Below are 14,382 nucleotides of genomic sequence, written 5' to 3'. Positions count from 1 at the left end.
GGTCCCGCTTCCCATCCACCTCCCTACTTGTGTCCTGGGAGAGCAAGAGGACGGCCCAAAGCCTTGGGACCCTGCACCCACATGGGAACCTGGCTTCAGACTGGCCTGGTTCTGGCCATTGTGGTCACTTGGGATGTGAGCTAGCAATGGAAGATCTTTTCTCTGACTCTCCTTCTCTCTGTAAATCAGCCTTTCCAATAAAAATAAATCTTAAGAGAGAGAGAGGATGGGAGGAAGGGAGGAGAGAGGGAGGGAGGAAGTAGGGAGAGAGGGAGGGAGGAAGAAAGGAAGGAAGGAAGGAGGAAGGAGGGAAGGAAGGAAAGAAGGAAAGAAAGTATTCCAGATGTGACAGATGGGAAGGTACATAGGGCAGGGCGGGACAAGGGGGCTTGGAGCATGTGTGCTCTCTGGGTGTACCACCCTGCGGAAACCTGCATGTGTTCAGCTTTGTAGGAGCTCTCCAGTTCCTGTGTTTGCGGATTTTTATGGAAAGTTCTTTACATATCTAATGCCAGTAGACTTTACAGGGATTATCTGCTGTAGTGATTCCTGGCCTCTCTGCAAAGTGTCTCTTCCTCTTGGCCATGGCAAGGGACTCCCTCTAAAATGGAGGTCTTCTTCTGTCAGCCAAGGGGTATCGGAGAAAGGTGAGGAAGATGAGGGTTTCTAATTGGCAGAAAGGAAGTCTAGTTTCTTTGGTCTGCTTTGGGAAAGCATTTATGAGCCAGGAGCCGCAGAAGATAGCTGCAGTGTATTTGTGATCATATCACAACCACTTTCAGTCTTGTGTCAACATTTCATGTCAATGAAATGATCCAATATATGAGCTTATATTCCTGGCTTGTTTCCTTAGCCTAGTGATTTGAAGCTCGTCCCTGACATGGCATGTATAAGTGGTTTACCCTTTTTTGTTGATGAGTATAGCATTACATTGTGTGGACACATCACATTTTGCCATCTACTCAGCAGTTGATAGGCGTTTCCAGTTTGAGACTGTGATGAATCAGAGCATTGTCAGGAGAATTGTCTTACAAATCTTTGTGTGGTCATGCACTTTTATTTCTCCTAGATAAATACCTAGGATTGAAATTGCAGAGTTGGATAACCATTTTATGTTTAACTTTTGGAAAAACTGCAAAACTGTTTTCTAAAACAGCTGCATCATTGTATATTCCCACCAGGCATGTAATATAGTTCCCTTTGCTCTGCATCCTCAACATTTGCTGCTGTTTGTCTTTGTTTGGGAGTCAGAGAGACCTTCCATCCATTGGCTCACTCCACAGATGTCTGCAGCAGCTGATTCTGAGCTAGACCAGACTCAGGACACTGGAAATCAATCCAAGTCTCCCATGTGGGCAGCTGGGACTCAAGCATTCCAATCCATCATCTGCTGGCCCCTGGGGTACGCATTAGCAGGAACCTGGAGCAGGGAATAGAGCCGGGACTGGAGCTCAGGTGCTTGGATATAGAGTATTGGCATCCTAGCCACTAGACCAAACACTAATCCCAAGTCTTATTTATTATTCCCATTCTAGTTTGTGCCCAGTACTGTCACTTTGTGGTGTTTGTGTTTCTTTGCTGATAATGATTTTGTTTCTGTTTTTATTACTTTTAATCATTTGTGTATCTTCTGATGAAGTTACAGTTTTATATCCTTTATCTATTTTTTATTTGAGTTGTTTATCTTATTGTTTGTGAGAATTCATGGTAAATTGTGGATGACAGTTTTTGGATATCTGTTTTGCAAATACTTTCATCTAGCACACTATCTTTTCTCGTTCTGTTAGTGTTGCTTTTATAGTATAAAAGATTTTACTCTTGATGAAGTAGAATTATTAATGTTTTGTTTTATTCACTGTAGTTTTGATATTACATCCAAAGAATCTTTGCCTTATCCAAAACCTCCAAGATTTTCTCCCATATCTCCTTCTAGAAGTTGTATTGGCTATTTTTTTCTTCTACATTGAGGCCTATGGTCCATTTTGAATTAGTTTCTGTCTGTGATGTGATGTAAGGCTGTGAGTTCATCTTTTTGCTGTAATGCCCAACATACTCCTCTCATTTATTTCCCTGTCTGAAAGATCACTGCCCTATACCTACCTGTTTGCTAAACACCTTTGTCTGGTTTCCTGCTCAACAGAGACAGGAGAATAAATGTGGTCCTCGTTGTGTCCAAAACACAGGTAGTCTGCGTTTATATATTAGCATTTTAAGTTTATTTTTCTGGGCCTGATGCATGGTAGTCTAGTGGCTAGAGTTCTGGCCTTACATGTGCCAGGATCCCATATGGCTGTTGGTTTGTGTCCTGGCTGCTCCATTTCCCATCCGGCTCCCTGCTTGTGGCCTGGGAAAGCAGTAGAGGACGATCCAAAGCCCTGGATCCCTATCCCCGTGTGGGAGACCTGTAAGAAGAGCCTGGCTTCTGACTTCAGCTCAATCCGGCCGTTGCAACCACTTGGGGAGTGAACCAGTGGACCAAAGACCTTGCTCTCTGTCTCTCCTTTCTGTAAATCTGACTTTCCAATAAAAACAGATTTAAAATTTTTTGAAGTTTATTTTACTTTTTACTTGTTAATCCTTATAAAAATCTTTGAGGCTTGTGTAGTGGCATAGAGGGTAAAGCCACCACCTGTAATGCCAATATCCCATAGGATATCCACTTCTGTTTCTCCCTGCTAATGGCTGGGAAAGGTAGCAAAAGCTAGCCCACATATTTGGGTCCCTGCTACCTGTGTGGGAGGCCTGGAAGAAGCTCCAGACCTGTCCCAGACCTGACCCAGGCCTGGCCTTTCAGCCATCTTGAAGGTGAATCATCAGAGAGAAGATTTTCTGTCTCTACCCCTTTGTAAACATTCCAGATAAAAGTCTTTTTAAAAAATAAATAAGCAGCTTCCTGTATGGCTTGGGAAAATACAGATTATTTTGCTTTCAAGAGAATCAGCATCATGGACAGGAGCAGTGTCAGTGATCTTGTAGCTCTTGGGCAGGAAAGTACAGAGCTGGTTTTAAAAATAAGCTTTAGAAATTGTTATAGGGCCCGGCGCGGTGGCGCAAGTGGTTAAGGTCCTCACCTTGCACGCCCGGGATCCCATGTGGGCGCTGGTTCTAATCCCGGCAGCCCCGCTTCCCTTCCAGCTCCCTGCCTGTGGCCCGGGAAAGCAGTCGAGGACAGCCCAAAGCTTTGGGACCCTGCACCCGTGTGGGAGACCCGGAAGAGGCTCCTGGCTTCGGATCAGCATAGTATCGGCCGTTGCGCTCACTTGGGGAGTGAATCATCGGACGGAAGATCTTCCTCTCTGTCTCTGCTCTCTGTATATCCGCCTTTCCAATAAAAAAATAATAAAAATAAATCTTTTAAAAAAAATTGTTATAATGTGAAAAAAATCTTTAAAATATAAATGTATCAAATATGTATATATATTTAAATTAATATAATATTGAAGGCTGTCCATTCTATTCAGTTATCTTTTCATTAGAGATTGTGTAAAATATGTAGTTTTTGTATTTCAGGCGATTATGGAAAAATGTGACTGACTCTCTGAGAGAATCTGAGATTGACAAGGCCACAGAGCATAAGCGAACCCTGGAAGAACGCCAGAGAGCTGAAGAAAGGCATCGTACTGAAACAGGCACTCCCTGGAAGACCAAATATTTTGTTAAAGAGGTATGCCATTTGTGGGTGCTGGCCAAAGCTCGGATCTGCTGAGTAGGGACTAGGGTTTACTGGGCTTAGTTGTATCCAGTTTTATTTTTAGAAGTAGTACACCCTAATCATGAGATTTCTAATGGGCATTTCACACTTTGTCCAATCAATTTGGTTTAAGTGCAGTTCTGATGCAATATATTTAGGAATCTAAATTGGCCACAGATGCAAATGGTAGCAGAATCTTCAGTTACCAAAAAAGCAAATGCAACTTATTATTCACTGCCTTTTGTACCAAATGCTCTTCACTTCCAAAGACTACATTTTGAGAGAGACATGACAGATGTAACTGGATACCTAGTGGATCGTAAAGTGGTAACATGTGGAGAGGGTTAGCAGAGAACCAAATCATGGGTGTCATTTAGTATATGCTTTGTCAAAAATTGGGAGCTTATCACAAAGAACTTTCTACCAGGAAGCAAGATTTTGGAGTAATGTAAGAGGACATTGTGTAGCATCGGAGACATCACCTAAGCACACTTACAGCAATGTGTTCCCCAACAGTCAGCTGATATGAGAGACCATCTCTTATATAGAAGTCTGATGCACTCAAGTCTGTGTTCAATGTGAAGATTAAAAATATATATTATTGTTCATTATTTTTAAATAAATCTCAGGAAGATAAATTATGAGCCAGAGCTGATGGTGCTGGTATCATAATAGAGCAGGGAAAGCTGCTATCAGTATGTGTGCTGGTTTGGGTCCTTGGTTGCTCCAGTTCCTGTGCAGTTCTGTACTAAGGGCCTGGGAAGAGCAGCAGCAGATGGTACAAGTGCTGAAGTTACTGCCAACTCTTGGGGGACCTGGAGGAAACTCCTGGCTCCAGTCTCCTGGCTTCAACCTGGCCCTGCCTGCAACGGTGGCCACTCAGAGAATGAACCAGAAGATGGAAGAGCTCACTTCCCCCCTCTAACTCTGCCTTTCAAATAAATAAATACATCTCAGAAAGTGGCAAGGGTGGAGAGATGCTCAGAGGAGCCTAATTTCTTCAAGGTGCGAAGTCCAGCACTATGAACCAAACAACTGACAACTCTTAAGACATTTTGTAACAAAGTATAATAAATATGCAAACTTTGAAAATACACATATGAGTTGAAGGAGCTATGGAGGCTGAGGACCGAGGTTTAAATCTGACCCATTAATACTGAACTCAGCCAAGTTGCAACCCCACTGTGCTGCTTTTGAGTTTTGCTTCAGGCTTTTCCTCACTGGACTCTCTGCTTCACTTTGCAACTGCAATGTTGTCTCCTTTTACAGGAGAGGCCAGAACCAGGGGAAGCTAATGATGGTAGGGAGTCAGAAAAGGGCCAGAAAATCCCAAAGCACACCACATTCTAGAGATGCAAGTTTAGATGGGCAACATCTTTTGCTTGGACTGTGTCTTTGTGTTCCCCTTGCTGCCTGTAGCTCTGAGATAATGTCTTCTGCAAAAGAAAGCATCTTGAGTCGTCCCATATTAGCGTTCTCATGTAATCCTCATTAAACTGTAGGCATTATGTGAAGTCTTAGGCGAAGAGACTGCGTCTTCACAAAGAAACTCTGTTAAAAGAGCGTTACATTACAGTGAAGTGCTTCCAGTTGTGGTTAGAGTTTTTCAGAGTGGAAGACTGATTGTTTTTCTTGGACTTCTTTCAGGGAGATGGCTGGGTTTATCACAAACCCCTCTGGAAAGTAATTCCAAGCACACAGCCAGCGGAGTGACACATGCTTTCTCAGACTCGACCAAATGCGGTTCTTCTGTGTTTACCCCAAACCCTCCCAGAATGGAGTCATCGCACTGAGTGACCTGCTTCCCAGCTGCACACACTGAAGCTAGCTCAACATGAATGTAGCCACTGGGGCCCCGGTAGACTGCAGCGAGACCAAAGTGTTGGGGAAACACAGTGGCCCTCTCACCACTCTGTTCACAGGATGCGAGCAATACCACCTGAAAACCTTTTACCTGGATTCTTAACTGACTCAGCTCTTCTCCAGTTCTTGCTCCGAAGGCTAAGTGGGACTCCCCTATTTTTTGCACAGGGGCAGCAGATAGAAGACCATGAGAACTCAATGACTTTGATTTCTTTGTAGTAAAACGTGAGGTCTCTTTCAGAGTTTGTGTTTTGCCTTTTGTCTGTAACTGAAGTATTCACTACTCTTAAAAAACAAGCAAGAGGAGAAAGAACATGACCTAGACGTGGATTCAGCCATTGTGCCTGAAATCAGTGTTAAAAGCAAAACAAAAACAAAAAATCCAACCGAGCTGTAGTAACAAGGCATTCTGTTTCTTCATAAAGACTGTGTGCCTGTGCGTGAGCAACGTGCCCGTCACCCACCTCAGTTGGAACACTCTTTTAAAAATTCTATTTATAAATTGACTAGAGGTGTAACCATGGAGGATTTTTTCTTCTGAGCATTTTAATATACTTGAAAACGACATTGACTTGAAAAATTTCAGAGCATTTTTCAATACCTAGTTTTATTAAATATTACACTTGTGAGAAAATTTTTTAAAATGTGTTAATGTCAGTATGATGAGGTTCTGGCCTTTCTTGAGAACTAAGGCATTAAAGAAAATAGCAGATATGAAAAATTAAAACTGTTACTTTTTTTCCTTTTTTTTCCTTTCATCTGTAGCTTAATATCCAGTATTATGTACTATCCCTCTGGATATGTATGCTTTATTTTACCTCTGTTCACTCGAGAATTAAACCACATGGCTATTCCTACTTGTCAGGAATTCAGTTATCTGTGTGACTGAGTGTATATAAGGTATGGCTTTTCTTTTCAAGGAAATTTAAATATTGAAGAAAGTATGAAATAATAATAAGAAAGATATTAGGAAGTTGTATTCAGGTACAAATCTTTTTTTTTTCTTTTTTAAATAAGTATTTTATTGAGGTGGAAGAATTGTTGGCAATGAATAGTGCTAATGATGGCTTTCTTCATTCGAGTATTTACCGAGCACCTGCGTGTGGTGCTCAGCACTTGTTACTGCAAGCTACCTTAATTTTCCAAGAGTGGTGCCTTACTCTTTCTCCCTGCGTAGTCTTCCAATCAATGTGTGGAACATGAACCTGTTATTCACCAGCCATTGTAGATGGCCGCGTCTGTTGCATCATCATTAAGAAGTGTAAGCTTTGTGCTCTGATAAGTGTGTTCTGTTAGAGGGATGGATAGGGTGAAAACAGCAAAACAGATTTTTGAACAAACTGTAAATTACAAGAATTGGTTTATGTACAACCATTTTAATGATTCCCTTTCCATTTTGCTGTGAAATGCACTGAAAAAAAATTTCAAAACAAGTTAGTTAATGTGTTGGGAAAATTAAAAAGTAATAAAACTAGAGAACAATGAATCCTTTGTCTGTTTTATGACTGGAGAAAAATAAGTTTATATTTAGTAGAATACATTTGGGAGGGACATTAATTTTATGTTTAATTCTTCAGGAAACTCCATCTCTAAGAGTAAGTATAAACCATTTTTAAAAATTAAAACATTTGACATGGGTCTGATGTGATGGCTGGACTGGCTAATTGTCTTCCTGCAAGCACCAGCATTCCATATGGACATCTAGTTATGTCTTGGCTGCTCCACTTCTGATCCAGCTCCCTGCATCTGTCCTTCGAGAGCAGGGGAGCATGACCCCAGTCTTTGGGACCCTGTACCCACATGGGAGACCCAGAGGAAGCTCCTGGCATTGTCATGGCACAGCCCTGGTTGATGTGGCCATTTGGGGAGTGAACCAGCAGATAGAAGATCTTTGTCTCTTGCTGCCTTTTCAAAAATAAAAAATACCTTTTAAAAATTAACTTCTGCTATGGACAAAGGGAGAATTTAAAGTGAAATGCGATACTTTGTTTTATGGTTTGAAACATGAGCCTCATTTATTTGGGGGCATTGTTGAGCCATTTTAGGAATTACTGAAATAGAAGTTTTAAAATTCTGGAAAGCACTGCATATGTAGATCATTGAATCTTCCCATATATTAGGATGAACTCTGTTTTGTCTTGTTTTGAAAGGCAGAGTTATAGAGAGAAAGAGAGAGACAGATCTTCCATCTGCTGGTTTACTCCCCAAATGGCTGAAGCTGAACCTATCCAAAGCTAGGAGCCAGGACATTTCTCTGGGTCTCCCAGATGATCGCAGGAACCTAAGGACTTGAGCCATCTCCTGCTGCTTTCCCAGACCCTAAGCACTGACTGGATCAGATGTGGAGCAGGGGCCCAGCATGATAACCTATTGGCTAAACTCCTCACTTTGCACGTGCCAGTATCCCGTATGAGTGCCGGTTCTAATCCTGGCAGCTCCACTTCCCATCCAGCTCCCTGCTTTTGGCCTTAGAAAGCAGTTGAGGACGGCCCAAAGCCTTGGGACCCTGCACCCACGTGGGAGGCCAAAAAGAGGCTACTGGTTTCTGGCTTTGGATGGGGGCTCAGCTCCAGCTGTTGTGGCCACTTGGGGAGTGAATCATCGGGTAAAAGATCTTTCTCTCTGTCTCTCCTTTCTGTATATCTGACTTTCCAATAAAAATAGATAAATTCTTTAAAAAAAAAAAAAAGTGGAACAGCCAGGCCATGAGTTGGCATCTATGTGGGAAAGCCAGTAGAGGCTTAGCCTGCTACACAATAGTGCCCGCCACCTGATTACTATTTTTTTAAATAAATAAGCCAATAAATGTGATACATCACATCAACAAATTGTAAAACAAAAACCATGTGATCCTCTCAATAGATGCTGAGCAGGCATTTGATAAAATCCAACACCACTTCATGCTGAAAACCCTAAGCAAGATAGGCATAAAAAAAAAAAAAAAGATAGGCATAGAAGGTACATTCTACAACACAATCAAAACAACACAAGAAAAACCCAATGGCAGCATCATACTAAATGGAGAAAGATTGGAAACCTTTCCACTAAAATCTAGAACTAGGCAGGGATGTCCACTGTCACCACTATTTTTCAATATAATATTGAAAGTCCTTGCCAGAACTACTAGGCAAGAAAAAGAATAAAAGGAATCTAAATTGAAAAAGAGGAAATGAAATTGACTGTATTTGCAGATGACATGATTCTCTACATAGGAAAACCAAAAGACTCCATCAAGAGACTGTTGGAACTCATAAGAGACTTTGGCAGAGTAGCAGGATACAAAATTAATGAACACAAATCAATGGCACTAGTGTACACAAATAATTCCATGAATGAGAAAGAAATTTCTCATCCATGAACGAGAAAGAGGAGAGGAATCTTAAATACCTAGGAATTAAGCTAACTAAATATGTGGAAGACCTCTATGATGAAAACTATAAAACATTTAAAAAGGAAATAGAAGACATTGAAAAATGGAGAAACTTACCATGTTCCTGGATTGGCAGGATCAACATCATCAAAATGACCATATTACCAAAAATAATATACAGATTCAACGCAATCCCAATCAAAATCCCAACAACATTCTTTTCAGAAATAGAAAAGATGATACAAAAGTTCATCTGGAATCCCAAAAGACCACAAGTAGCCAAAACTATCCTGAAGAATAAAAATCAAGCTGGAGGAATCATAATTCCAGACCTCAAGACATACTACAGAGCAGTGGTCATCAAAACAGTCTGGTACTGGTACAGAAACAGAGAAGATCAATGGAACAGAATAGAAACACCAGAAGGGAGCCCACACATGTATAGTCAACTAATCTTTGACAAGAAAACTGAAAACAATCCAGGGAAAAACTTGGTCTCTTCAATAAATGCTGTTGGGACAACTGGATAGCAGCTTGCAGATGTAGAAGCAAGACCACACTTGTCACATTATATGAAAATCAGCTCTACATGGTTGAAAAACCTAAATCTACACCCCAAAACCATCAAACTATTAAAGGAAAACATAGGAAGCACACTCCAAGATACAGGAACAGGGAAAGACTTCTTAGAAAAGACACCAAAAGCAAAGGCAATCAAAGCCAAAATGAACAAACAGGACTACATCAAACTAAAAAGCTTCTATACAGCAAAGGAAACAATGAAGTGAAGAAGCAACCAATAGAATGGGAGAAAATTTTTGCACACTACACAAGTGATAGGGGACTAATATCCAGGATTTACAAAGAGCTTCAGAAACCCAGGGACAGAAAAAAAAAACCCTGTAATAAAATGGACAAAGGAAATGAACAGACATTTTTCAAAAGAACAAATTCAAGGGATTAAAACTTCCAGCACCCTGTGTTCACGCGGTGACCTGTCCCTGGGCCTGCCCGAACTCCAGAGGCTGCTCCCTTCATGGTGAGTACACTGAAGGGGGAAGTCTGGAGAGCTGGGTGGGCCTGGGCCCCACCCGCTGCCATCATTGTGTAGTGGATGGGATTGGAGAGGGGGCGATCTTGGGGTCTGGGGATTAAAACTTCCAGCCACCAGGCTCTGCCTGCTGGCCCCCTGGCAGCCAGCTCTGGGATTTGGGGGCTTTGAATTGCTGCTTAGGTAGCTCCATGTTAAGCCCACTGTACTTCTGGGATGTCAATCAATCCCTTTTTTTTTTTTTTCTGTGTCTCTTGTGTCTTTTTTTTTTTTTTTAATTGATTACATTGCATTATGTGACACAGTTTTATAGGCACTGGGATTCCCCTCCCCTCCCCAACCACCCCCATGGTGGATTCCTCCACCTTGTTGCATTACCACAGTTCAAATTCAGTTGAGATTCTTTCATTGCAAGCATCTACCAAGCATTTATGCATCATATTATCCTGGTAAGTTCAACGGTTTCTTGGAGAGACCATCTCTGGTCTGAAGGTAGAGCTGGCAGAGTATCATCCCAATCAATTAAAAGCCCCAACATTACATCAGTAACAATTTATAACGTTATGGAATTAGTTGACATGGTATTGAGTAACCAATATGTTAAAAGAAAAAAAAAAAAGAATGCAAGTTCTGAACCACATCCTGTGACTTCTACATTGACATTTCAATTATTAGTTTATATACAACTGGTTTCTATACACTTTAAAATGGCTATAGATTACTACTATTCAGCTGTCTCATGTCTATTTTCTGTTTAGTCTGTCGCAGTTTATAGCGTTGAAGCATGATTTTGCTGAACCTGGCTGTTTTTGGGTAGTCTAACTCTATAACTCTAACAAGACATATGTCAACAGTTTAGGTGAACAGTTTTAGGAGGGGTGTGCAGAGAAATCTTCAATACCCTAGTGAGGAGCAACTAATCTTTGTGTTCCACCAGTGAGTTATAAGCGCATCCCCGCTGACCACTTCCTGTCTGATTCTAAGCCTTCCTTGTTGTTCTCTATCCATTCTAGAGTGTTTGTTTGTTTGTTTGTTAGTTTTGAGGAGTTTCATTCGTAATGACCATCAGGATCGCTCCAGAAACACTGGATGAAAAGCAATGAAAAGCACTGAGTACTTGACACAGAGTGGTGCTCATGTATTTGAGGCACCGCCCTTAGGACCTCCTCCCCTCCCCAAGTCCCACGTCCTCATGGCCACAGAGGTTAGGGTTTCAACACATGAACTTGAAGGAAAATATAAACATTCAGACAGGAGCAGGGATTGTGTCTGAGAGCCTAGACGAGGGTGTTGCTGGGAAGCTTGAAGAGTTGGCAGTAATTATGACTTCCTTTTTTGAACTCCTAAAAAAAAATAACTCCCTCAAATGCCAAATATAACTTTTAGGCAGGCCTAGTTTCCAGAAGTTTGCCAACTTCTAGATACCACAGAAAACTCCATTCTGGAGCATCAAGTTCCTGTTGCATTTGAAGGTGTACCCCTATGGGAGAAATGCTATTCCTTAGACGTGGAAGGTTGGTTTCATTTGTCCTGAAATGCCTTGGCTAATCATCCACGCTTCTTCCTCCCCAACTCCTGCAGCGTCTCCATTGAAGTACCTTGTATTTGAAAGTCAAAGTTACAGAGAGAAATCTTTTTTTTTTTTTTAATTGGAAAGGCGGATATACAGAGAGGAGAGACAGAGAGGAAGTTCTTCCGTCTGATGATTCACTCCCCAAGTGAGCGCAACGGCTGATGCTATGCCGATCCGAAGCCAAGAAACTCTTCCGGGTCTCCCACGCGGGTGCAGGGTCCCAAAGCTTTGGGCCGTCCTCAATTGCTTTCCCGGGCCACAGGCAGGGAGCTGGAAGGGAAGTGGGGCTGCCGGGATAGAACCGACGCCCATATGGGATCCCGGGGCGTGCAAGGCGAGGACCTTAACCACTTGCGCCACCACGCCGGGCCCACAGAGAGAAATCTGCCTTGTGTTGAGTTAGTGCTTCATTCCTAAGATGGACACAACAGCTGAGGCTGGGCCAGGCTGAAGCCAGCAGCCGGGAGCTTCCCAGGTCTCCTGCGGGGAAGTAGAGGCGGAAGCACCTCCGTTGCTGCTCTCTCAGGCATGTTGGCAGGGAGCTGGATTGGAAATAGAGCGGCCTGGACACAAACCCAGCACCTGTGAGCGGTACTGGTGTGGCGGGCGCTGGCTTCATCTACAGAGCTGGGCCTTCAAAGAACATTTAGGTTATTCAGGAGAGAAGAAGTGTTCGTCTGTAGAAGCTTGCTTGCTGGAGGACATTGGAGGAGTTGAACTCCTGGGGGCTTCAAGGGTCCACTCTGCTGGGCTGAAATCATTTGCTCAGAGGTAGTGTGGCAAGCATCTGGGCTCTTCTCCTGTGTGGGAGGCTCTGGAGAAGGTGCGTACTGGGAATTGTTCCAGGAACGTTGTCCCCACTCCCCTCCCCCGCCAATACAGTGACACTAGCAGGGAGGGGACGAATGAGGCCCTGTGGTGTGATGAGGAGCCGAGGCCATCCATACTGACCACGGAAGGAGAGGTGCAGTGTGTGGGGGGAGGGGGCATTTGGAGGAGCGTGCAGGACCCAAGGAGCGGGAAGATGCCCTCGCAGTCTCTGAGTGGCAGTGAGCAGATCCTAGTGGGAGGAGGTGAACACCTGTATCAGGGACACGGAGAATTTCATGGAACCAGGCAGCTAGCACAGGAGCACAACAAACATCTATTAATAACAAGAGTTCTTTTTTAAAAAATGATGCCACCGCATAATCCATGAGCCTGTGATGAACAGAAGGAATTCTAAAACATGCTGTTCAGATACTAAACTCGAGTCCCTTGTGCTGGCTGAGATGACCACTGTGTCCTCACAGAGGGGCATGTACCCCGAAAGCCAGCCTGGCTGTTGCTCTGTGCCTCAGACTTTTCTCATCTACTTCTCGTTCCCAAGGGCAGGTCTTCCCGCAGTGGGGCCTGCGGAGATGAGGCTCCTCTTGTTTCCAGAGTCACCATGCAGGAAGTTCCCTTGATTCCTGCCCCTTACTGACCTTTATTTATTTATTTATTTATTTGAGGACTAGCATTGTGGCTTAATGTGTTAAGTTGCCACCTGAAACAACAGTATCCCATATGGGTGCTGGTTTGAGTTCCCTGCTCCATTTCTGATACATTAGTTCCCTACTAATGTACTTGGAAAGGCAATAGAAGATGTCTAATGCTTGGAATTCCTGCCACCCATTTGCCAGCAAGTGTTACAGCCTGGTCAGCCTGGCTCTGCCTGGCCCACCCCTCATTCCCAGCTTTCACTGACAGGTGCAGCAGCCTATCCCAGTCTGACCCGCCCCCAAGCCCTCACATGACCTGGTGGGTGTCCTGTCCTGGCTCTCAGTCCTGGCTCTGGGTCCTACCAGTGTGTGCTGTGGACTGACCTTTCCTAGTTGGCCTCCAGCTTACAGGTATGCCAACACGTGCTATAGCTCAACCTGGTATGGCCTGCCCCTGGCCCCAGCTCTCATGCTCACCTGCAGGAGCTGAAACCTAGCAGCAAAGTTCCTCAAGTTTCCCTGCAAGGCCGCTCCCAGCTCTAGATTTCATGTGTGCCAGCAGGTGCTGCAGCTAGTCTGCTCTGTCCCGCACCTATTCTGAGCACCAGTGAGTGCTGGAGGATATTTTCAAATTTGAGTTTTCAAAGGTTTTCAAGGCCATCTTGGACAAAGAGACAAAGTTATATCTGGCTGAATATAAAAATGGATATCAAAGGCAGTCTTGAAAGTTATTTTCTTTCATACACACACTAAAACATTCTGAATGTCTCTACTTGTGTTTTTGTTTTTTAAGATTTATTTGTTTTGAGAGGCAGGGTGATACGGAAAGAACAGGCAAAGGGGTCTCCCATCCACCATGCCAGGCAAACTTTTTGAAGACATACTTGCAATCAAAGGACTGTTTTATCACAGGAGGGCTATTCTTTCTTTCTTCTTCTTTTTTTTTTTAAGGTTTATTTATTTATTGGAAAGTCAGATATACAGAGACGAAGGAGAGACAGAGAGGAAGATCTTCCGTCCAATAATTCACTCCCCAAGTGAGCGCAACGGCCAGTGTTGCGCCGATCTGAAGCCGGGAACTAGGAACCTCCTCCAGTTCTCCCACACGGGTGTTGGGTCCCAAGGCATTGGGCCATCCTCAACTGCTTTCCCAGGCCACAAACAGGGAGCTGGATGGGAAGTGGAGCTGCCTGGATTAGAACCAGTGCCCATATGGGATCCCGGGGCGTTAAAGGCGAGGACTTAAGCTGCTAGGCCACACTGCCGGGTCCAGGAGGGCTATTCTTTCACGAAGATTTGTAGTCTGTGCCTTTTCTCTGTTTAGAGAGACCTAGGAATTGGATTCTAAAGCCCTTAGAACATTTGCTGCGA

At 43.4% G+C, this 14,382-nt stretch overlaps 1 protein-coding gene across 1 annotated transcript in view; it reads left to right on the top strand.

Moving 5' to 3' along the window:
* Positions 1–6,984, top strand: part of LOC121167255 (oxysterol-binding protein-related protein 11) — a 65,990-nt gene extending 59,006 nt beyond the window's left edge. Inside the window, exons 12-13 of the mRNA XM_040996678.1 lie at positions 3,511–3,664; positions 5,339–6,984. Coding sequence (XP_040852612.1) covers positions 3,511–3,664; positions 5,339–5,404 — 220 coding nt within the window. The 3' untranslated portion in view covers positions 5,405–6,984. The remainder of the gene's footprint in view (positions 1–3,510; positions 3,665–5,338) is intronic.
* The last annotated feature ends 7,398 nt before the right edge of the window (positions 6,985–14,382 follow it).

Source organism: Ochotona curzoniae, unplaced genomic scaffold (assembly GCF_017591425.1).
Source record: "Ochotona curzoniae isolate NIBS_2020 unplaced genomic scaffold, NIBS_Ocur_1.0 patch356, whole genome shotgun sequence".
Taxonomy (NCBI): domain Eukaryota; kingdom Metazoa; phylum Chordata; class Mammalia; order Lagomorpha; family Ochotonidae; genus Ochotona; species Ochotona curzoniae.
The sequence above is the reverse complement of the archived record's forward strand: the minus strand, read 5'-3'. Positions and strand labels throughout refer to the sequence as shown.